Source organism: Euprymna scolopes, chromosome 10 (genome assembly GCF_053919585.1).
Source record: "Euprymna scolopes isolate OS-2025 chromosome 10, ASM5391958v1, whole genome shotgun sequence".
In the NCBI taxonomy this organism is placed as follows: Eukaryota; Metazoa; Mollusca; class Cephalopoda; order Sepiida; family Sepiolidae; genus Euprymna; species Euprymna scolopes.
In genome coordinates, this window is record NC_136491.1 from 64,437,712 (window position 1) to 64,463,197 (window position 25,486).

General features: G+C 35.5%; 1 protein-coding gene across 3 annotated transcripts in view; it reads left to right on the forward strand.

Moving 5' to 3' along the window:
• LOC145286021 (SWI/SNF-related matrix-associated actin-dependent regulator of chromatin subfamily A containing DEAD/H box 1-like) overlaps positions 1 to 25,486 on the forward strand; it is a 148,180-nt gene that overhangs the window by 119,241 nt on the left and 3,453 nt on the right. For all 3 annotated transcript variants that reach the window (XM_080134639.1, XM_080134640.1, XM_080134641.1), the window contains one exon: positions 20,939 to 21,051. In XM_080134639.1, coding sequence (XP_079990765.1) covers positions 20,939 to 21,051 — 113 coding nt within the window. The remainder of the gene's footprint in view (positions 1 to 20,938; positions 21,052 to 25,486) is intronic.

Below are 25,486 nucleotides of genomic sequence, written 5' to 3' on the forward strand. Positions count from 1 at the left end.
TTTTTTTTAATAATTGGGTAGATTAGTTTCCATTCGATAATAATTCACTGAAAGCATTTTTTAAGGGACGAAAATTAGAAGTGTGTCACCGTTCGTACACGTGAACCAAAACAATCATAGTTCATATTTTCGCTTGTTAAAATATTTTAAAATTTACTACTACCCAATTTTTAAAAATATTTGTATGGTTGATAACAAAATAGCTCTAACTAAATTTTTTTTTTATAATCAGATTTTCAATTAAAAAAAAATCTATTTGGAATAAAAATAAACAACAAAAACAAACGTCTGTTTACGCCATGTTATTGCTGCTGCTACTATTACTAATACTACAGAAATCTTGATTCAAATCCATAACGATTTTTTCGGATATTATGTTTTTAAATTGCTACGTACCACTAGAGAAAACATTGTTCAATCATCTTTTTAACGAATAAACAGTAAAAAGATTGCTTTATTTAATAGTGAGTGTCCGAAGAAAAGTTTTTTTCAAAATTTTCAATACTCATCATTTTGAAATCTTTTTTTAACACAACAAAAAACGAGTGGTCAAATGAATTTCAGACACTCGAAATTATTAAAAATGGCATCTCTTTTGGCTAATTTCCAAATTTCATTAAAAAATTCTTCACAGAAACACGGTATGAATGTTTAGAAATCAAGGGGGGGGGTCGTTACAATTTATTTGCTTAAAACGCTAAAAATATATAATGTATGTTATTATTTACTAATTCACGGGAAAGTATATTTATTTCTGAACAAAATGGTGGTATTTTGAAGACTTAAAGTGCTTTGGTTTTTAAAATATGACTACTTTAGCAGAAACCCCTTGAAATCTGTGATTATCCAAAGCGTTTTAATGGCCATGTGTATTGCTACTTAGATTTATGTACATCTGTTCTTCCCTCATGCATGTTATAGAGCATTTTATCATTAGCAAATATACCCATCTCGGACACAATATTATCAGGAAGGTAGTTAATAAATATCAGGAATAATAGTGGTCCAAGGATCGACCCCTGAGGCACTCCTGCATTAATGTTATGTTGCTTGGATGTATGTCTGTTAGTGACAACCTGTATACTTCTATTGTCTAAGATGAGTCCAATTATATTTAGTATACGTCTAGTTATAACATACAATTTAATTTTCATTAGCAGCCCTTTATGCCAGACTTTGTCAAAGGCCTTGGATATGTCAAGAACCACAGCTGTGGCTTCGCCCACTTTATCCAGTACATGGTAAATGCATTCACAGATGAATGTTAAAATATATGCAGTAGAATGGCATTGCCTAAATCCATACTGTTTGTCAGATAGATTTGCTTTTCTGAGGTGAACTAGTGCTTGATTAATTAAGGTTTCAAAGATTTTAGTGAAGAGGGGAAGAGATTAATGGGGTGATAATTGAGAGGATCTGTTCTTTCACCAGAATTCCTGTACATTGGTACCATAGAGTACATCTTCCAGCTATTAGGGAAGCAAGATTCAGCAAGGCATTTATCGTAGAGCTTGGAAAGTATGGGGCTAACTCAGTTAAACATTTCTTAATTAGTATAGCAGAGATGAGATCAGGCTCACATGCCTTTGAGGTGTCTAAGTTTTTTATGATATCGCGGACATGAGAAAGGGCGATTTTTATATCATCTATTGTGGCTTCAGTCCGCATAGAGAAATTTGGGAAGGAGTTGTTTGTTGGCTCTAAGGTGGAGTTGGAGGCGAATCGCCAGTACAGTAGTTCCGTTTTCTCTATTACTGTGCATGCACTATTCTGGTTGTTGCTCAGTGGAGGAATTACTGATTGTTCTTTATTCACTACACTAGTATAGATTTTTCAGAAATCATGAGTTCCTATCTTTTGTAATTCTATGCGTTCCATGACTATTTCAGCATGCTTTCTTTTGGTTGTCGCTATTTCTCTCTTACAATGATTTCTTGCAACTACGATTTTTTGCCTATTTGTATTTAACTTATGATGTACAAACCGGCGGAAAGCATGCTGTCTTTGTGAATAGCAGCTGCATAATCTGCAGTGAACCATGGGGGTGAGTGGTGCTTGCTATAATACTTCCGTCTGGAAACATGTGCTTCAATTTCTGCTTTACACCATTCAGTTTTCTTATTGGCACACTGTTCAGCAGGGAGAGAGAAGGTGTCAGTCCATGAGGCATCCTGGATGTGTTCTCTAATGGCTTCCCAGTCAGCCCTGTTATAGTACCTTGTTTTGAGCAATGATTCTTAACCTTGAGGTTGGGATTTAAATGTGATGTCAACTGATACCACTAGGTGGTCTGCATTTCCAAGTGAACTGTGGGCATTAGTCACACAATCCCCAGGTACTGTGGTGAGGAATAGGTCTAGAAGTGGAGCCTGCTGAGGTTCCCGATCTGGTAGGCCAGTTGGAAACATTTCTGCCTGTGTGAGGGAATGGGCTATAGAAAAGCTATAAGTAGAGCGTCCAGCTGCATCTGTGTAATCTGAGAAACCAAGCCAATTTTTAATGTGGACATTTAAGTCACCCAACACACTTACTATCTAAGGAGAGTGCTACATCTAGATCTCAGAGACATGATCAATTAGGGTACAATCCTGACTTGAGGAAAAACGGAGAAAATAAAAGTAACTAACGCAATGATGCAATGTTAGTCGAAAGCAAATAAAATCCTGATCATCAGATTCAAGATTTTTCTCTCTAGTTTAAGGGAGGGTGCTACAAATATAGACTCTAAGCCCGTGCATATATCTATCCGAGTCCTTACGGCAAAGAGTCATGTTAAAGTAGTTAGAGGGGATTGAAGAGTATAAGTTTGTTTCACGTAATGCTAAGATATCCGGGGAGTTTACTAAAAGGTAAGACACTACATCATCTATATTTACCTCTAAGCTCACAAATATTTGTGAAAGCGAGTCTCAAGGGCGAAGGCGAATTGGTGGTTGTTTGGTTTTATTGTGTTATTTGTTTGGGTTCTCATTTCATTACGTTTTTGTTTAATGTCAGGTTAGGGGAAGAGTGTTGAGCAAAGTGGGCCTGTTTTGATGCCAAGTATACACATGCAGTGGTTCATCAGCCGAGTCATGTCTTGGTCTTGTGAAAGCCCACTAGATATAGCAGCAGGGTCACTTTCCATGCGCGACATGGCACTACAACTATCCTGATATTATACAAATGATGATAGAGCAGCCAATCTAAGCGTTACCAAAGAGTTAGGGCTCCTGTACTGTCAGTCGGAAACAGCAGCAAGACAAACTGTCAATCAGTTACCTTAAACCTCTCAGACAAGACCGGCCCAAACAAGTCTAGTGAGCACAGGTGGCATGCAAGCAAACCCAATTTTCTCATAAAATAAAATGCACATCAAGTGCGCTTGAAAGCCAAATCACAACGTAATATTTGGAAAATAAACAAATATTTTACTTGTTTGAAATTTATAACAAATATATTTCAAAGATATACTCACACTTGATGCGTATTTTATTTAATTCAAAGTAAATCAATGTTTCAATATGAACTCACACCCTTGACGTTATTCTCGCATTGCCTATGCACAGTTCCAACATTTCAAAATACAACCGCTGAAAACAACGCGCGGATCTTTACAGACTTTTCTTTCTCCAACTTTACAACATGGCAAGAAAGAAAAAAACAAAACAACATACTGAAGATGGAGTATACCTCTGAAATATATTTGTTATAAATTTCAAACAAGTAAAATATTTGTTTATTTTCCTTATATTACGTTGTGATTTGGCTTTCAAGCGCACTTGATCCATATTTTATTCAAATTAAATCAACGTTTTAATATGAACTCACACCCATGACCAATTTTCTGAGAGAAAGAAATAAATTTAAAATGGGGAATAGGCGAACCGCGTTCAATGTCCTAGTCAGGAAACAAGGCCAAGCACAGGGTGGCTCTGGTGAGTCCCTGGTATTGACCTCTGGCCTGGCTAATAAACAAAGTGTGATAGCCGGCAATAGGAAGAGCCTATCTACCCATTAAGCAAGTTAGGTTTGCAATCCGGGAATTTGTTCGAGTCACCAGCTCCAGGAAGGTTGTCGACCATGACTGAGGAGGCCTCCCTCTCCCAGTTTTAATATCAGTTTCCTTTCTCTTTGATGGATGATCTGACAAGATCTATGGGTCCATCACACCGAGAGGAGTAACCATGTGCCTGGTTTCTACACCAGGTATTTCTGCGTCCCTGCAGGGATGAAGATATGGAGTATCTTACTTTAAGGTTTTTCTCTATTCTACATAAATCAGCGCAGGATTGGAGATAGATTCCCCTCTAACATTTACAAGAAATTGTATCTTTAAAGTACTACGAGAAAACCAATCTGCGCTAGCAATTTGTTTTAAAATAAATGAATAGGAGATTAATTACTTGAATATGTAAGAAAATATAAAGCAAAGAAAGAAGAAACAGTATCTTTCAAGTACTGTGAGAAAACCAATCTGCTCTAGCAACTAATTTATTTTAAAATAAATGAATAGGACATTAATAATCATTAGAATATGTAAGAGAATATAAAGCAAAGAAAACAAAAGAAATGGTAGGACTAGATCTATATAAAGAGGTTCCACACAACACAGATAGATGAACTTAACTTGGTGTTCTTTGAGCGACCCATGTTGGTCTAGCTAAAAGACCAGTGTCTCCATGTGGAATGAATTAGGGTGCAAAGATTAGCGTTTATTTGAGAGCAGTAAGACAGAGGGAGGGAGGATCTGCTTTAAGAGCCAAATGTGTGCTTTGATTTTAATACTTCCTTCTTTTATTTAATTGAAACAATATAATTTTCGATTTCTGTATTAATAATTTAAAACATACAAACTCATTTACCAAAGGTGATGAATGCTAGAAAAGAGATGCGTGTTTTCAATTTTTCTATTGTGTATATACATATATTGCTAACTACTAATAATATGCAGAATGCTCTGACGAACTGCAAGCACTTGTACCCCCTCAACATAAATACCCCTGACGAACCTGACAAGCAGCTAAATCCCACCCATTCACAGTAGAGATCCCTAGATATAAGAGAGCCTTCTACTCCAGTAGTTTCTTCCCCAGAACCGCTAGACTTTGGAATTCCCTTCCGGGTTCCTGCTTCCCCAACTGTACTGACATGCAGAAGTTCAAGTGTAACGTGAACCAACATCTTGCTACCCAACTCCCCACATAGTACCCCTGTAGTTTATGTCCATGATAGTAGCCCCCTACATCAAAGTGGCAATGTGCCTTGTTTTGGGTGAAAATGTAATTAAAAAATATATATATATAGATATATATTACAAACAAATGACATACGAGCAAAATCTGGGAAAATAGTTTCAAGCGGGTAGATACCATGAAATATAGAAATGGAATAAAATAATACAATAAAATAAATTTTTTAGTAATATCTATTTTAAAGGCAAATTAAAGGATGGTTTAAATTTTAAATAGTATTAAAACTTTTTTTTTTTTTTTTTTTTTTAAATGCATGTCCCTCTTAAAAAATTTCAATATCGTATTTTATTGTATAACATGGGGAGTAGACTCGCCAGTTAAAATGAATTCAGATAAGAATGAAAGTTTGGAAATGTGGTTAAAAATACATTATAAATACATTTAAAAACATGAACTAAGTTTATAGAATGAGTTAAAATAACAACGGGATAAAAAAAAACTACAATTAAATAAATATTGTAGTCCCTTTTGAACTGATAGCATAATAAAATGCTATCAGTTCAAAAGGGACTATAATATTTCGGGATAGGAAAACCTCTTTAGGCCATGGCATTTTGAAGCCAAACACATCTCATCAGAAGAGGGCAGTAAAGACACATTATACAGAGAAGAAATTTTTAAAGAGATAATATTGCCTTTATGGAAAGAGGATCAAAAGAAAAAAAGAAGCTGTACTGAGACTAAAACCAATTCCAGGACCGCTAGCCACCACTGTAAAAGAGTAATAAAGAATGCGAGAGAGTTGTATGCTCAGTTTGTTAAGTTCAAAGTAGCTGAGCAGCTGCTTGGTTCCCACCAGTTTTGGCAAATAGGATCCTGAACAGAATCATGTGCTCTATTCCAACCATCTGTAATCTTGTCAGCATCGGACAACTCTTTGCCAAGAACTTTGCAACTAATTATACCCTATGTGACCAAGGCCATCAACCCCTTGTATTTCCTCTTTTATCAGAAAATATGCTGTGTGACATACAAATATCTGTGCGTGATGTTGGCAAGCAAATCAAAAACCTTGATTTCATTAAAGCAACTGGCTCTGACGGCATTCCAATTATAGTGCTGAAAAAGCTTCAATCAGAACTAGTTCCCATACTTACAAAGCTGTTTAAGTGTCTTCAAGAGAATTGTTTCCTAACACTCTTGAAAACCTCATCAGTATGCTCTGTATTTAAGAATTCAGGTGATTGGTCATCTTTCTCTCAGTACAGACCAATAAGTCTCCTATGTGTAATGAGTAAGTTGCTGGAATCTGTGTTTAATGGAAAAGTAATTACCACCTCAGCAGAAATAACCTTCTTATCGACATGCAATATAGTTTTCGATCTGCTAGATCTACAGCCGATGTTCTAACAGTTATATCTCATATATTAGCAAATCTCTCAAAGGAGGCTTCCTTTCTAGGGTAATTGCTCTTGACATATCAAAGACCTTTGATAGGGTATGGCATAAAGGCCTACTTCACAAGATCTCCAGCTACAGTATAGCTGGAAATGTTTTCTCAGTTATTAAACCATTTCTCTCTGATAGGTTCATAATGGTAGTGGTTGATGGGCAGAAATCAAAAGCTCACAGTATTAGTGCTGGAGTCTCTCCGCGGCCCATCTTGGGCCCAACTCTCTTCCTGATCTACATCAATGATTTTCCAAATCACAGCCTAAGATCATTCATAGACATTTATGCTGATAACATTACCATCTATGGCAACAAGTTCTCTCTGATTCTCTCTCCTTTGATCTGGAGCATGTGGTACAATGGGGAAAGAAATGGCTGGTTAATTTTAATGCATTTAAAACCAAGCTTCAACTCAGACAGAACTTTCATTGATCCTGTGTGATGTCACAACAAAAATGGAGACAGCTTCCCAGACTGGATTTGCAGTGCGCCGATCGACCGAAATCTCTTGATGAAGTAGAAGCATTACAGTACAGTACAAAATATGATATATCTCCAAGAATAAATGCAAAAACCATACAAAAACTGCTAAGTTGTACAAACCACTGTTTAGAAAGCAATTAAGTTATTGCTTATTTTTTAGGGTTAAAGAGTGTACAGTGGTCAAAAGGACAATATCATAGTAATTGTTAGAATTGTGTAAATTTGGTAAATTGGATTACTATTGGGGAACGGCTGATCAAGAACTTGTTTACATTGAACACGGCCATATTGTAGTCAGCTGGAAAGCAGGTAAACGAAAGAGTTCCACAGGCGGGCAGTTCTAAGAAAGAAGCTTTGTTCATAGAATCTACGTTTAAGTTTAGACACGGATAAAGAGTGGGGAAAATTATTGAGTGTTTACAGTCAAACAAGTGTTTCTCGTGAATGTTTGGCAAGGGTTGGGGAGCATAGATTAGAGCTCAGATGAGTACTTGCCATGAAAATAACAAAACAAACTCGCAACGTCTCTTCTATGAGAAAGAGATTGCAGGGAAGAGAAAAGAGCATCCCCCACTAGGCTATGAAGTCTATTATGAACTCTGTCGAGGCAGGATAAGGCCTTCCTAGCCCAGATGTGACAGCAATACTCCATTCTTGGACGTACCTGGCTCTTATATAGATAGAGAAGTGCATCAGCAGGTAGATATCTACTGGATCGATAGAAGGATCCCACCATTTTTCCAGTGACCTTGGCAACAGATTTGATGTACGTATTCCATTTCAGATGAGGAGTAAAAGTCAAGCTCAGAAGCTTGTCAAAACATGGAGCGTCCCCAAAGACAAGAGCCATTCATTTCAATTGATGCCAGATGGGGATCAGAACGTTGATGATGTAAAGATAAAAGCTTGGTTTTAGATGCATTAAAAGTAACCAGCCACCTCTTCCCCCATTGTACCACATGATCAAGATCAGAGGAGAGAGAATCAGAGAGAGCTTGATTGTTTGATGTGCTGCCATAGATGGTAGTGTCGTCAGCAAAAATGTCTAAGAATGATCTAAGGATGTGATTTGGAAGATCATTGACGTAGATCAGGAAGAGAGTTGGACCCCTGAAGGACTCCAGCATTAATACTGTGAGCTTCTGATTTCTGTCCATCAACCACTATTCTTATAAACCTTTCAGATAGAAATGATTTAATAATTGAAAAGACATTTCCAATTATACCATAGCTGGAGATCTTGTGAAGTAGACCTTTATGCCATACCCATCAAAGGCGGTCCTGGATATGACCTTAAACTATATCCAGTGGTGAGGCCTCAACTTGTGGACTTTGGGGAGTGTGGAGTCACTCTTTAATTGCCATTGCTCCCAGGTCCACTTGGACCTGAAGTGGTAGTACCTGTTAGGGTCCCAACTATGTGTTAAATAGAAACCGACTTGAAAACAACAAATATATTCTATTAAAATTTTTTCTTCAAAATCTTTGGATTCGGCATTAAATAACCTGAAAAGGGTTGATATGCTGTAAAACAACCAACCAACCTATCAAAGGCCTTTGATATGTCAAGAGCAATTGCCTTAGAAAGGAAGCCTCGTTTGAGAGTTTCGCTAATCCTATGAGAAATAACCCTAACCACATCTGCTGTAGATCTAGCAGAATGGAAACCATATTGCATGTCATTAAGGTTTTTTTATTGAGGTGGTTGACTACTTCTGTGTCAATCAGTGTCAAATCATCCAGAAATATAGGATTTTGACACCCATATCCATAAATCTGGCTATAGTTTGCACTGCAGATAGACAATATAGGAACTAAGAAATCCTGAAAATTTGAGCACATAACTCCAAGTGGTTTCTGATTTAGAGCATTTTTTGTTTTGGTGTTAGGCGCATGATGCAACACCCGGGCGACAATTTTGTGATGTCATTTCTTTGAATATTTTCCGATTGAAAGATCGTATAGCTCTGAAAATTCACTCAGGTAAGTTTTTTGACCCAAGGAATCCAAAAATGGCATCAGATTTTCTCCAAAATGAAGCCTTATAGAGATATCAAGGGTTTTTAGATTTTTCCACATGTGCCCCAAAATCAAATAAAAAAAAAAGTGTGTGGCTGACATGGTAATGCATTACTTTTTTCATATATTTTTTTAGACACAAAAATTGTCTCTGGACCAAAAATGGTTAAAAGTTCTTATTTTGTTCACTCATAGTTTCTGTTGAAAGTCTGGTATATTTTTGATAATGAAAAATATTCCCTCCCCTATTGGATGTGATAATCAATTTAGACATGTGTTAAACTTATGTCACACCTTGATTTTGGAATAAATTTTGGAGTAAGCTAGATACTAAAACAGTTAAGTTATGGTAACAATTTCAATGACCTAGCCATCTTCAAGATTAATTGATGAGGGTTGGAAACACCAAGTCAGATAAAAGTATGCTTTTTTATAAGAAACCAGTAATAGGATGGTAAAATTCTTAAGAAACTTCTAGTACTATCTCAAGCCAACAATTTTGATTAAGAAACTTCTTGAGAAACTTTTTAACCCTCAAAAGACTATGAGTAGTTATTTAGACCAACTTTTTAAACTTTTGTTTATATTTTCCTGAAAATGTGAATTTTTTTTTTTTTTCACTCTGATTTCTATATAGCTTCCTGAATATTTTTAACCTATTATAAAGTGTCAAAAAATCATAAATTTACAAAATAACTTTTCTCCAGGGATGTCAAATTTTTCAGAAATTCCAAAATAATAAAAGTGACCTAAAATGATCAAAATCCAAACTTATTGCTTTTCATGATGGGATACTCAAAACTATGTGGAATCTATCTGAAAATATTAAAGTAGCAGAACTTGATGAAAAAAAAATCGGTTTTCTTGAAAATCACTGTACATCAACAAAATGCAAAGCATTGCTAATTTTTTTTGAAATGTAATCTAAGAAGACTAAGGAACACAAAGACCCCCCCCCCCAGTCCACTGCACTCCGGAAAAAACACATGGTTTTGCGAGGGTGAAGAAACAAATCCTACATTACCTTATTGGTTTCTGTGAAAAAAGTGAAAATGATATATTTGTACCAGAAACCCACAAATATTCACACCTACACTGTGTTTACCTTACAAAATACCTTACAAATATCCTTAAACTACATTTCCAGAGTACTTGAGAAATTTAATTAAAACTTTTGGAACTATGTGTCAAAAATTAAGAAACTCTTGTACTAAAAGGCCAACTCATGTTTCTTATAAAAAAAAAGCATGTAAGCAAAATGAAGTGCAACTAAGTTGTAATTTTTTTTTACCTTCAGAAAACTAGATGACTTACGAGACTTGCTCTATTAGTGTTCAACTCAATTTGAGTGTCACAAGTTTGACTATAATCAGTGCAAGGGACTTGAGAATCTATCAGACTTGCAGCAAGGAATTGTTGAGACATTAAAGAAATGAAAGTGAATTATCAACCATTTGCTTCCATCACAAACAATAATTTGGAGATGTGTTTGAGTGTAGAGCAAAGACCACAAAGAAGTGTTGTGGTGGATTTTTACAGCACAAGAGGTCAAAGGTGAATGACTGATATCTTTGCAGATGGCAAAAGATCTGGAGGCAAGAGGGTATAATGTAACACCAATGAATCCAGACTACGAACCTGTGAGTTCTGTGAAAACTTCACAAAAAACCTTGAATGCAAGACTGGTATCCATGGATGTTTTCCCTGTAGTTCTGTGCAGTGTTGCTTCTCATAGCCATGTTCATAGCGTCAAAAGGAAGTTAGAACAGATTGTTTAAATATTCAAAAGTGACATTCCATGGTGATAAAGTTGGTATTGACGAACTGTGTAGAATTAATGCCCAGTGAAACAGACATCAAAGAAAAAGCAGCAGAACTGGATCGGTTACATTATCTGATCAAATCCAAATCCTGACACTTGCTCCTGATTCCTGGTCTCATGTATATAGCTCCAAATTCTTCAAGGTGTCTGGGTATGTTGTTTGAACTGCCAGAGAACTGAAAAGGACAAATGGTATTTTGTCAAAACCTAACTCTAACAAAGGGAAATGATTTTCCCTGGAGATAGTCAATAATGATAATGCAAATGTATGAGAATGATGCATACAGCTGCCAAATACCTGGCAAAAACAATTTTGTTATTATAGCAAAGGGTGTTCATTAACAAAAACGCTTGATAGTGTGTAATTTACATGAACTGCACGTTGCTTCTAAATAGAAGTATCCCGATGTCAAGGTGGGGGTTTCCAAATTAGCGGAGATGCATCCAAAGTGGTGTGTTTTAACTGGATCTACGGGTACACATTCTGTTTGTGTCTGTAACATACATCAGAATGCAAAACTTGTTGATGCCATGAAGTGGCATTACAAAGATTTGATTTCAAAGTTAGTTTGTGATATTTCTAACAAAGAGTGATGCATCGCAGTGAAAACTGCTCTGATAGAGAAGTATTGCAGAAATTCTGTGATGAGGAGCTGTATGATATGAATCCCAATGACGAATTTTATTTTAGTCGATGAGACACAACCAGCCATGCAACATTAACATATGCAGAATATAAAGATCTGTTGATCAACATCATTGATAATCTTACTAGACACTCATATCTAATTGTTCTGGGAGACTTTGGAGAAAACTTTCAATTTTTAATATAAGACGAAATTCAAAATTATCATTGGAGCAAGGAATATTGCACCCAGTAGTGATTTACGACAGATTCTGATCAGCAGCCAAAGCACATTACATTGTGTTTTATTTCCGATGACAAAACCCATGACATTGCATTCGTGTATCAAACTCAGACACTAACTGTTCACGTATTCCAGACCTTATTACCGTATGTGAACAAATAATTGTTGTGGGCTCAATATAAAAACTTAAAGAATTTCATCAATTTATGCTTGCATAAGGAGGACTTTGGTATTGAGGGTGAGTGGGTTTTCTTCACCAGCAGTCATGGAAAATCCTCTTGTGATGAAATTGATGGTTCAGTAAAATGTGATGTGGCTAAGTGGTCACTCCAACACCCTCTAAATAATCAAATCTTTGATTATAATGCTATCTGCCAGATGTCTGCCATCCGTTTCTTTGCGATCAATAAAAAAAACCATGGAGAAGGTGAGAAAGTCGCTTGAAGCAAGGTTTTCCAGTGCCAGGAACCAGAGCTAGTCACCTTTTTGTACCTTTGCCAACATCACAAATTGGCCATAAGTTGTCCAGTGGGGATGAACTATATATTGATATTCATGACTAACTTGCCATCAATTCTTTATATCTCTGACATCACACCAATCCAATATATAACCTGTATTTATGACGCTTTGGGTTGGTATCGTGAATGAAATAAATGCAGAGGAAAGTAATGTAACTGTCAAGTTCATGCATTTCCATGGACGACGCAAGACATGCAGTTGGATGCAGATTGATGATACATGGTTTGTTCCCATCAAGAAAATTCTTTGTGTTGTATCCCCAACAACATGTACCAAAGGACATACACAATAACTGACCAAGAGTATCAAAACACCATTTCTGCATTTCAATGACATAAAGAACACAGCAGCATGTAAATATTGAATGCTGACTTTGGTTGTGAAATCCATTATTTTATGAATACCATTTCACTGCAACTGTTTTATCTTTAATGGGCGCCTGTTTGAAGACGAAATTCATGAATTTGACATGAATGGCCACTCCCTTGATTTAACCCCATACAGATTGAAACTGGTTACTTCCCATGAAGGTAATTCTCAGGGAATAGTTCAAGTTCGTTTTTGTGTATGAAATATTTTGTTCACTCAGAGAGGCCTAGCTAAAACAAACAGCCCTTATCAAAATTGGCATGTTTTATATAAGAAAAGGGAACAAAGGGGAGGGGTCATAAAGGCAGAAAATGAGTGTACATAAGTTTTTGAATGGTCTCAAGACTTGAAATGGTCTTGACTTTCAACAAACAATGTGAGTGAACAAAACAAGAACTTTTAACCATTTTTGGGATGCGATTTTAGCACATGTCTAAATTGATTATCACATCCAATAAGGGGAAAGAATATTTTTCATTATCATCAAAAAAATATACCCGACTTGTAACAGAAACTGTGAGTGAACAAAACAAGAACTTTTAACCATTTTTGGTCCAGAGACAATTTTTGTGTCTAAAACAATATATGAAAAAAGTAATGCTTACCATGCCAGCCACACCCTTTTTTTATTCGATTTTGGGGCACATGTGGAAAAATCCAAAAGCCCTTAATATCTCTAGAAGGCTTCATTTTGGAGAAAATCTGATGCCATTTTTGGATTCCTTGGGTCAAAAAACTTACCTGAGTGAATTTTCAGAGCTATACGATCTTTCAATCAAAAAATATTCAAAGAAATGACATCACAAAATTGTCGCCCAGCCATCCCATTATGCTCCTAACACCAAAACAAAAAGTGCTCTAAATTAGAAACCGCTTGGAGTTATGTGCTCAAATTTTCAGGATTTCTTAGTTCCTATATTGTCTATCTGCAGTGCAAAGTATAGCCAGATCTATGGATATGGGTGTCAAGCCCTGGATGATTTGACACAGAATCACCCTTCTCTATTTAACAGATTCAAGCAACTTACTCATGACTTATCTGACAGGAGACTTATTAGTATGTGCTAAGAGGAAGATGACCGATCACCTGAATTCGTAAATACAGGGCATACTGATGATATTTTGCAGAGTTTTGGAAAACAACTCTCTTTAAGACAATGCTTAAACAGCTTTGTAGGTATGGGAGACAGTTCTGGTTGAACATTTTGAGCACTATAATTGGAATGCCATTTACTGAAATTAAGGTTTTTTGATTTGCTTGGCAACATAGCGCTCCGATATTTGTATGTCGCATAGCGTGTTTTTTGATACAGGAAGAAATATAGGGGGGTTGGAGGCTTTGGTCACATAGGGTATAATTAGTTGCAAAGTTCTTAGCAAAGAGTTTGGCTGTCTGATGCTGACGAGATTATCTCAGGTCCATTTATGATAGTTGGGATAGAACACACACTTCTGTTCGCCAACCTGATAGATCCTGAACTGTCATCTAAGCTTCAGTCCCTGTCCTATCGACAAAATGTTGCATCCCTCTGCTTGTTTTACAAGTATTTTAATGGTGGATGCTCTGACGAACTACAAGCTCTTGTGCTCCTTAGATGAAAATACCCTCGACAAACCCAACAAGCAGCAAAGTTCCACCCCTACACAGTAGATATTGCTAGATGTAAGAAAGTCCTCTACTCTAATAGCTTGTTTCCCAGAACTGCTAGACTTTGGAATTTTCTTCTGGGTTCCTGCTTCCCCAACTGTACTGACATGCAGAAGTTCAAGTGTAATGTAAACAGACATCTTGCTACTAAACTCCCTACATAGAACCCCTTTCAACCTAGGTCCCTGATAGTAGTCCCCTACATCAAAGTGGCAGTGTGCCTTGTTTGGTGTGAAAATGTAATTAAAAAAAACTGATAAAACCAAACAGGAAAACCACATGAAAAAATAAATTTATTGGACTTAAGGAGTTGGATAAAAAAAATTCTGACTCTGACTCCAGCTAAAACCTCCAACTCCTTCCAATTCTGACTCCGACTCCGCAACCCTGGCGGTTACTTGAGGGGGGGGGGGGGGCATTGGCGGACAAATCATGTTTTCAGATGTCATCTACAGTGGTCATTGATCCTTTATAGTGCTTACTGTCACTTCATATCAAGGAATGGTAAAATAATAATACCAATGATAATATTAATGCTACTACTATTACCACTAATAATATTAATAAGAATAACAATAATAATTACAATAAAAATGTTAATTTTTTTTTTTTACATGGTAATCACCACTTATCAAGGCCCAGAAGCCACTTGGGGATAAGGGTTATTGCATGTACAGTAATCAATGGGATAATATCGTAGTAATCATTAGTAATGGAAATTTAATAAAGTGTCTTACTTAAGGGGGCGGTTCATCAGGAATTTGTTTATGTTGGACTTGAAGACATCCGAGTTGTAGTCAGGTGGGAAGCAGGCAAACGGAAGAGAGTTCCATAGGTGTGCACTTCTAAGAAAGAAGCTTTGTTCATGGAATCTACATTTTGATTTAGGCACAGATAAAGAATGGGGAAAATTATTGACAGTGGTTTCAGCTAGGCGAGTGTTTTTCATGAAAGATTGGGGAGGAGGGGGGACTAAAGATTGGAGCTCAGATGAGCACTTGCCATGGAAATAACAATAAAACAAAGACATGCTTGCAATGTCTCTTCTGTAGGAGAGAGGTTGCAGGGAAAAGAAAAGGGCATCCCCAACTAAGCCACGAAGTCAATTTTATACTCTGTCAAGGCAGGATAGACTGTTTTTAGCAGCTCCTACCCAGATGTGGCAGCAGTACTCCATTCTTGGACTTACTTGGCTTTTATATAGATAGAGAATTGCATCAGCAGTGAGATATCTTCTGGAGCGGTAGAAGGATCCTACCATTTTTCCAGCAACCTTGACAACAGACTTGATGTTCAGGTCAGGAGTAAAGGTCAATCCCAGAAGCTTATCAAAACATGAAGCCTCCCCTAGACGAGAGCCATCCATTTCAATTGATGCCAGATGGCGATCAGAGCGTTGATAGGAGCTTGGTTTTAGATGCATTAAAAGTAACCAGCCACCTCTTCCCCCACTGTACCACATGCTCAAGATCAGAGGAGAGAGAATCAGAGAGAACTTTGTCATTTATGGCCTTTGATGTGTTGCCCATGGAGTGTCGTGTCATCAGCATAGATGTCAACGAATGATTTAAGTATGTTTTGGGAGATCATTGATGTAGATCAGGAAGAGAGTAGTTGGGCCTAGGATGGACCCCTGAGGGACTCCAGCATTAATACTGTGAGCTTCTAATTTCTGCCCATCAACCACTACTCTTATGAGTCTATCGGAGAGATTTAATGATTGAGAAAACATTTTCAGTTATACTGTAGCTGGAAATCTTGTGAAGTAGGCCTTTATGCCATACTTTGTTGAACGCCTTTGATATGTCAAGAGCAACTGCCCTAGAAAGGAAGCCTTTGTTGAGAGATTCACTAATCCTATTAGATATAACTGTTAGCACATCTGTTATAGATCTGGCTGAACGGAAACCATATTTCATATCACTAAGAAGGTTATTTCTGCTGAGGTGGTTGACTACTTCTTTATTTAATATGGATTCCAGCAACTTACTCATAACACACAGGAGACTTATTGGTCTGTACTGAGGAGGAGATGACTTATCACTTGAATTCTTAAATACAGGGCATACTGATGAGGTTTTCCATGGTATTGGGAAGCACTTCTCCTTAAGGCAATGCTTAAAGAGTTTTGTAAGTATGGGGGCAAGTTCTTGTTGAAGCTTTTTCAACACTATAATTGGAATGCCGTCAGGACAAGTTGCTTTACTGGAATCAAGGTTCTGGATTAGTTTGGCAACCTCACACACAGATATTTGTATGTTGCATAGCACGTTGTCTGTTATAGGAGGAAATACGGGGACTTGATGGCCTTCGTCGCATAGGGTAGAATTAGCTGCAAAGTTCTTGGCAAATAGTTTGGCCTTGTCTGATGCTGACGAGATGACCTCAGGTTCATTGATGATGGTTGGGATTGAACGCATGCTTCTGTTCAGGATCCTGTTTGCTATTTGCCAAAACTGGTACTTTGGATTTAACAGACTGAACATATAGCTCTCTTGCATTTTTTTATTACTCTTTTACAGTGGTTGCTGGCAGTCCTGAAAGCAGTTTTAGTTTCAGTATATCTATTATGTTGGTAGCTATGGAAAAAGTGATTTCTGTGCGCGATAGCAGCAGCACATTCTGGGGAGAATCATGGCTGGCTGTTAGGTTTTTATTGGAATTTTTTGTATGGTATGAATCGGTCTATGCCTACAATTAACCATTCGGTCAGGTCTGTAGAGGACACATCCTTTTTAAATATGGAATGCAGAGGTAGATCAGATATAAATGTATGGAAGCTATCCCGGTCAGCTATAGAGTAGTACTACTAATAATAAAATATACTCTTAAGGTGGTTAATGTCACTTCATATTAAGGGACTGTAAATAATAAGAATACAAATTATAGTAGAAATAATATTAATACTACTGTAACCCCTACAGGGCGGCTCAGATGCATAGGCTTGGGTGAGAGGTGCAACCGATGTCGATCCCTGTGGCATTACCTGTGTTCTCGTCTAGTAGTCGAGTTTGTCCCCATCACCGTGGTCCGCTCACTTGCTTCCAACTTTGATCCGGCTTCCAAACTGTCAACAGGTCCGGTCTGAAAAGTAAACTGCACTCAACAACTGCGTTTTCAAACAAAGAAAAGAAGTCAAAGATTAATTGGCTTTTCTTAACATAGAATAATTATTGCTTTCAACTATACAGATAGCATATACACAACTGCCTTAGTTGTTTCTACAGATCTGGGGCTGGCGGTTTTGTCAAACAAAGTTCTTCGTTTTTCTATCGTCAGTAGACAGGGAAGAAAAAGTTCAGAGCCGTGTGTTATCGGGAAGGGAGTGGCAAAAAGTGTCTGTCTTCAGATCTTCACTTAATATTATATCAGTATCGGTTGGTTGCAACTCCGCTCCTCTCAATACGTCTTCAAGTGGCTGTCAACCAATCAGCAGTCATGCTTTTGTTTCAGGATTCAGTAACGTCCCGTTCCCCACTGAATTCTGAATGCCCGGACTCAGAAGAAAAAAAAAAACAGAAATTAAAAAAAAACAACCTTTAAGATTATGGAAGAGAAAGAAGAAAAAAAGGTTTTCTTCCCTTTCTCCCATTGCTTGGCACTTTTATAGCCTCGCTGTCAGCTGTACTGTTCCTTAGACCAGATTTTATGACCCCATCGGTACTTCAACAACCAATCTCCCTGTCTTTGTCTCCAAGTGGCTCTCATTAACTTTTGTTGGTCTGTCAATAAACATAAGTGTCCACCTGTCCTGCTTAGGAATTATTTTTATGACTTCTATTTGATACCAGATACCCTTTGATTATCCATTCTTGTGGGGGGAGGGGAGATCATTTTGATTATCTGGTAAAAACACCTTTTTCCTTTCCATCATCATTATTATCATCATCTTCACCATTAGATTCAACCGTGCGAAATCTGAATTCGTGTCAATGGGACCACCCAGGCCACAGGCTGTTTCTTAATCCACTAGCAAGGTCCTACCGGCATTGTCCGGGGGGGGGGGGCCATCGGGTCACACTACTACTACTACTAATAATAATTACAATAAAAATGCTAGTAATAATACTACTACTACTTGTAATAATAGTAATAATAACAACAACATACCAAATATTCGAAGAAAGTATAAATAAACAACAACAAAAAATTAAACAGGCACAACATATGCAGATATGATCTTGCCAAACAAATAAAATATGATCTTGCCAAACTAATAAAATATGATCTTGCCAAACTAATAAAATATGATCTTGCCAAACTAATAAAACATGATCTTTTTTTTTTGTTTTTACATAGGCATCACCACATTATCAAGGCCCAGAGGCCACTCAAGGATAAGGGTTAAAGAGTGTACAGTAGAAATTGGACAATATAGTAATCATTAGTAATGAAAATTTGGTAAATTTGATAACTTATATGGAACGGCTCATCAAGAACTTATTTACTTTAGACTTGAACACAACCATATTGTAGTCAGCCGGAAAGCAGGAAAACGGAAGACAATTCCACAGGCGTGCAGTTCTAAGAAAGAAGCTTTGTTCATGGAGTCTACGTTTAGGTTTAGGCACAGATAAAGAGTGGGGGGAATTATTGATAGTGTTTACAGCTAGACTAGTGTTTCTTGTGAAAGTTTGGTGAGGGGGGACCATAGATTGAAGCTCAGTCGAACACTTTCCATGAAAATAACGATACATCAGAGACAAACTCGCAACATCTCTTCTGTGAGATAGAGGTTGCAAGGAGGAGAAAAGGACATCTCCTACGAGGCTACAAAGTCTATTTTGAACTCTATCAAGGCAGGACAAGTCTTTTCTAGCAGCTCCTGCCCAGATGTGGCAACAGTATTCCATCCTTGGACGTATCTGGCTCTTATATAGATAGAGAATAGCATTAGCAGTGAGATATTTACCGGATCGATAGAAAGATCCTACCATTTTTCCAGCGGTCTTGGCAACAGATTTGATGTACGTGTTCCATTTAAGATCAGGAGTAATGGTCAAGCCCAGAAGCTTGTCAAAACTTGAGGCCTCCTGGAGACGAGAGCCATTCATTTCAATTGATGCCAAATGTGGATTAGAATGTTGATGATGTAAAGAAAGAAGCTTGGTTTTAGATCTTGTCAAACTAATAAAATATGATCTTGCCAAACTAATAAAATATGATCTTGCCAAACTAATAAAATATGATCTTGCCAAACTAATAAAATATGATCTTGCCAAACTAATAAAATATGATCTTGCCAAACTAATAAAATATGATCTTGCCAAACTAATAAAATATGATCTTGCCAAACTAATAAAATATGATCTTGCCAAATTAATAAAATATGATCTTGCCAAACTAATAAAATATGATCTTGCCAAACTAATAAAAATAAAATTAATAGTAATAAGAACAGCATAGGCACTGAATAGGTAGAAAAAGTATGTGTATGAAAAAAAAAAACTTTAACAAATGCAATAGATATAATCTAAAATATTGCTGAAACAACAATAATAATAAGCTTAACTTATCGAATTATGCGAAAAGATAAAATCCTGAACAAACACAATGCACATGGATATGATCTAAAGTATTATCAAAGCAAATTTATTTTGTGTGTAAACGTTTTTGTTTTTTGTTTTTTTTTAAGCAAAAAAAAAACAAACATGTAGACATCACTGCCATTATCGATGATAATCATTCTTCTTGTAAAGGTGGTTACTGTCACTTCATGTCCACGGACGCCAAATCAATACTATTGCTATAAATAAAAATAATAAAATGCTAAAAAAAAATAAAAATATTAATGACAATAATAACAATAGAAATGCTTATATTAACAATACTTCTACTCTCACTGAAAACAATACTGAGAAAGAATTTAAAAGGATTGTTCCATAATTTCTAGATTTAAATCAACATATGTACGAAAGTAATGCATTTAATAAGTGGAGTAATGAACCTGTGGCATATAGCTAAGTATTACTATGAAAAAGAACTAGTGATTTATAGTTTTGTGGGAGGACTAAAATTAAAGAGGGGGGAAAAAATATTTGCTACTACCATTGTGAGATCACGTATCTGAGAGAGTGAGACAAATTATTTTTTTTTTTTTTAGAATGGAAACAAAATGTGCATATTTTAGCTTGAGAAGAAGATACAACTTTGAATGGTGAATGCAAAATATTTGCATAGAAATGATCTATTTGGTTTGTGTGGGTTCAATAGTTAGGGAAGACAAATGTCATCATTTTATTATATATATATATATATATATATGTAGACAGAGAGAGAGAGATAAGTAAAATTAAAATGCAAACTACGGTCTTATTGAAAAAGCACTAAGAATTTATAGCTCTTGGAATACCAATGCCAAAAAAAATTCCCTCCCCCCCCCCCTTAATTAATAAAGTGCCTGGAGGTTATTCTGAAGATTGTTTCCATTTTTTTTTTTTTTTTTTTTTTTTTTTTTTTTTTCCTAATTTTTTATCAGTTGCTTTTACATGAATAAGTAAAAAAAAATTTTTTTTTGTTTTTACTGTACATATTACTGTTTTTTATCCTTCATATGTTTGCTTTGTTTTACCTCATTTAGGGCTGTCAAGATTATCCGCTTATTAAGCAAAGACACAGTGGAAGAAGCAATGTTCCGATGTGCTCAAAAGAAATTGTCCCTTGAGAAAGATATCACTTCTAATACACAAAATGGTTTGTTTATTTTTTTGTGTATTGTTTTTTTTTATTTTTAAATAATCTATAAACTAACAATGTCTTATCATAATACATGTCCATAAATGCTTTTGTTGTTGGGGATTAGCATAGGAAATAACAAAAACAAATGATAACTTACTGTAACTGCTTTGTTTATTTAATCCGTCCAGTATTTTTTAACTTTATTTTTAATATTGTTCCTATTGTTAAATATATTGAGGGCTTATATATACTTAAAAATGTAATCAAGTTATACTTTTAGTCATTCCTAGTTATTGACTCATATTACATTCTATCCCCCTTTGCCTAAATCCTGTCCAATATATTTATTTTAATTATCATATAAAGTTCTTTTTTACTAATTTAATTCCTAATTTAAATATTTCACTTGAAATGAATGTATTTTAGTAAGTTTACAGAATTGTCTACTTAAGCCAAGTTCTTGTTTTGTTTTCTCTTTTCTCCCTTTCTCTCTCTTTTTTCCCTCTCTTTCTCTTCACCTCATTGACTACTTAATAAGATTTGAAGCAAGACATTAGCCAAGCTACTCCAGTAGTTTCTTCCCCAGAACCGCTAGACTTTGGAATTCCATTCCAGGTCCCTGCTTCCCCAACTGTACTGACGCGCAGAAGTTCAAGTGTAACGTGAACAGACATCTTGCTGCCCAAATCCCCATATAGTACCCCAGTAGATGTTACCCCTGATAGTAGCCCCCTACACCAAAGTGGCCATGTACCTTGTTTGGGGTGAAAATGTAATTAAAAAAAAAAAAAAAGGAGCATCTAATAGCAATTTTTATTTAACTCAAAAAAGCATGACACTAAGTTGCTGATAAATTGTGACATTTTGCTGTAAGTCCTACTTTGTGCAGGTCTCTTTTGATGCCGTACATTCACAAATGTACGGCATCAAAAGAGACCTGCACGAAGTAGGACTTACAGGCAGATTGTCAGAATTTATCAGCAACTTTTTTTTATGATAGACTCTTTCAAATATCAATGGACAAAATACTTTCAATCCAAAAAGAACACGAAATGGGTGTCCCCTAAGAAACCAGCCTATCCGTCACCCTTTTCAACATAAAAATAAATTTAAAAAAAAAAAAAAACAAACCCAGAAATCAACCAAGCTCTATACATAGACGACTACTCATATATTTTGGATCAAAATATATACCAACAGCCGAACACAAACTCTAACTCTGCCTATATAAGATAAATAAATGGGCCAAAGAAAATGGATTCAAATTTTCAGAAAAGAAAACAAAACGCATACATTTCTGTAAACTACAAAAGTTTCATCATGACCCCACCTTGAAACTAGACAATAATAATATTCCAGTTGTTGACTAACATAAATACTTGAGCATCATATATGATAGGAAATTGACATTCATACCACACATAAAATACTTAAAAACAGTGTTAGCACACACCGACTGAGGTGCTGATAAAACTACATTATTAAAACAGTACTGATCCTAAATTAGATCCAAACTCTACTACACCTGCTACATATATGGATCAGCCAGAAAATCATATGTGAAAGAATTGGATGCACTAAGGATTGAGATTCGCCTAGGGAGCCTACAAAACCTCTCCAGTAGAGAGCCTATATGTGTAAATACAAGTTTCACGATTTTTTTTTTATTATTATTGTACAGTGGAAGCACAGAATCCTTTTAAAAACAAACTCAGCTCCTCATTAAGAATGGTTTTCAAAATAATGTTATTATTTCAGCATGGACAACATATATAAGTACCCAAAATTTCAGTTATATTGGGAAATGTTTCTAATTTATAATAAAATAAAACATTTAACCTTTTTAAAACTTCATCTTGCATAATATTTTTTTAATTTGTTAAACATGTTTAATTTAAATTAAATTTTAATCACATGATCACATTTTCAATAATTATGTGCTTATATTTTACCCATTTAAAATTTGGAAAACATGTAAACAAACTTTTCCTCGATATCAGTGTCGACCTTTAAGGGTCCCTAAAGCTGGTTTGAGGATATTTGTGCAACTAAATGGCAAATCTGCGTTCTGTGCTTTCAACTAACAATTTATCACAAAAACAAAAGGTAAATTTTCACATTAAGTCCACCTCCAACATTTTTAACATGGGTGGGTTGAGGGTGTTTATTCCGAAAGCTGTTCTTAACATGGGGAGAATGGTGGTATTTATTCCAAAAGCCATTTTTAACATGGGGAGGTTAGGGGTGTTTATTCATGGCTGCCAGTGAATTATAGTGCATAGTACAAGTTGTTATATCTCAAAAACTATTTGCCGTTACAAATTTTAAATGAGATTTTCTTATTCTGCATAGTTGAAAGCCTATAAAAGTAGTCATTTTTTAGAAAATTGTGGAGGTGTAAAAAAAATACCAAAAAAGAAAAAGCTATTGTGAAATTTACATATAACTTTAAAAAACTGTTTTAAAATAGCGCGGTACCAAAAATAAAAATAGACAGAAAAATACCTCCTTCGAATTTGTACTTGGACAAAGATTTGAAGAAAAAAATGTCAACAAAAACAAATATTTTCAAAAGCAAGATAAGTTACTTTTCTACCTAACTGGATCATTTTTAGTGTTTTGTATTATTGTACACATAGATTCCAAAAAGTTGTCAACAAACAAATGTATAACAAATATTATCAAACGCAGGATAAGTTACTTTCCTACCAAACTCGATAATTTTTTAGTGTTTTTATTTAATGTAAAATGTTCATTCGGCTCGAAAAACATAGCATTTACTGTTATATTTGAAAATTACAAACGGTGTCAGACTCTGTGTTAAACACGTTAAGTTTTGGAAAATGAGTTAAAATTAAAAAACTGTACAAATACTGCTAAATAACAACCGATTATATATCAGCCTATGTCACGCTAACATATATTGAGTGAGTTCCGAACAGTATTTTGAATAGTTTTTAAGGTTTATGTCATTTTCCAAAACTTAATGTGTTTAACAGTCTGCCGCCATTTGTTTTTTTCAAATATACTTATAAACACTGCATGTTTTAGAACCGATTACACATTTTAAATTGCATAAAAACACTCAAATCTTATCCAGTTAGATAGAAAAGTAACTTATCTTGCCTTTGATAACATTTATTTGTTATATATTTATTTTTCGGCAACTTTTTCGTATCTGTTTATTAATACAAACCCTTTTTATTTAATGTAACATTTAGTCGGTTCGAAAAACAGTGTTTATCAGTATATTTAAAAAATACAATTGGTGGTGGACACTGTTGATTACGTTAAGTTTGGGAAAATGAGTTAAAACTAAAACACTATACAAAATACTGTCAGAAACCCACCAAATATGTCAGCCTATGTCACGGTAGCATATATTCGGTGGGTTTCTGACAGTTTTGTCTAGTTTTTAACTTATTTTCCCAAACTTAACATATTCAATAAAGTTCGCGACCATTTGTCTTTTCCTAATACATCGATAAACACTGTGTTTTTCGAGCTGATTAAACATTTTACATTAAATAATACTAACAAATCATCCAATTTGGTAGAAATGTAACTTACCTTCCATTTGCTTTTATTTATTTGTTTTTGGACAACTTTTTCGAATCTGTGTATTGTAACATCCTCCCCCCCCCCCCAATACTAATTAAAAACTCACATTTTTCGAAACAAAACAAAAACAATTTCGATTTAGCGTTTCAACATTTTAACAATGTTCGGCTTAATCCACTAATGGTTGGTCGAGTCCAAGCCATGATTGACGGAAACTCCTGAGGATCTGCAAGAGTACAATTTTTATTTTTTTATTTTTTTTAAAACATAAAACATTTTCACCTATCTTTTTCACTTTTTGGAGTAGATTGCTGTACTAAGAATATAAGAAACATGGATTTTCTCTTTTTATTAGATTTTTCCATTACACCAAATTGAGCCACATCAACGTGTGGCAGGGTACAGCTAGTATATATATATATATATATATATATATATATATATATATATATATATATATATAAAGAAAATGGCAAGAACATTGGAATTCCTGCACAGAGAATAAACTATTCAAAGTAACACCAAACATCAGAATAAAAGATACAAAAAAGATGTTGAGAAAAGAGTCTAGAGAGACAGAGGATGGAAGGAAGAAAGAGAGACAGAGGATGGAAGGAGAAAGAAGAAAGGAAGAGAGAGAGAGGAAGGAAGAAACATCAATTTAAAAAATTCAAATAGGTCACACCCTGGTCACATCTACTAAAAGGAGAAGAGGTGCATAACGTGTCAGGAGCCCTACACAGTACATCATATACTAATAAGCTGTGTGGGATTTAAACGAGCCTCTCTCTCTTTCATTCCTCTCTCTGTCTATTGTTCACTCTCTCTCATTCTCTCTCTATTCTCCTCTATTTCTCTCTCTCTATTCTCCTCTATTTCTCTCTCTATT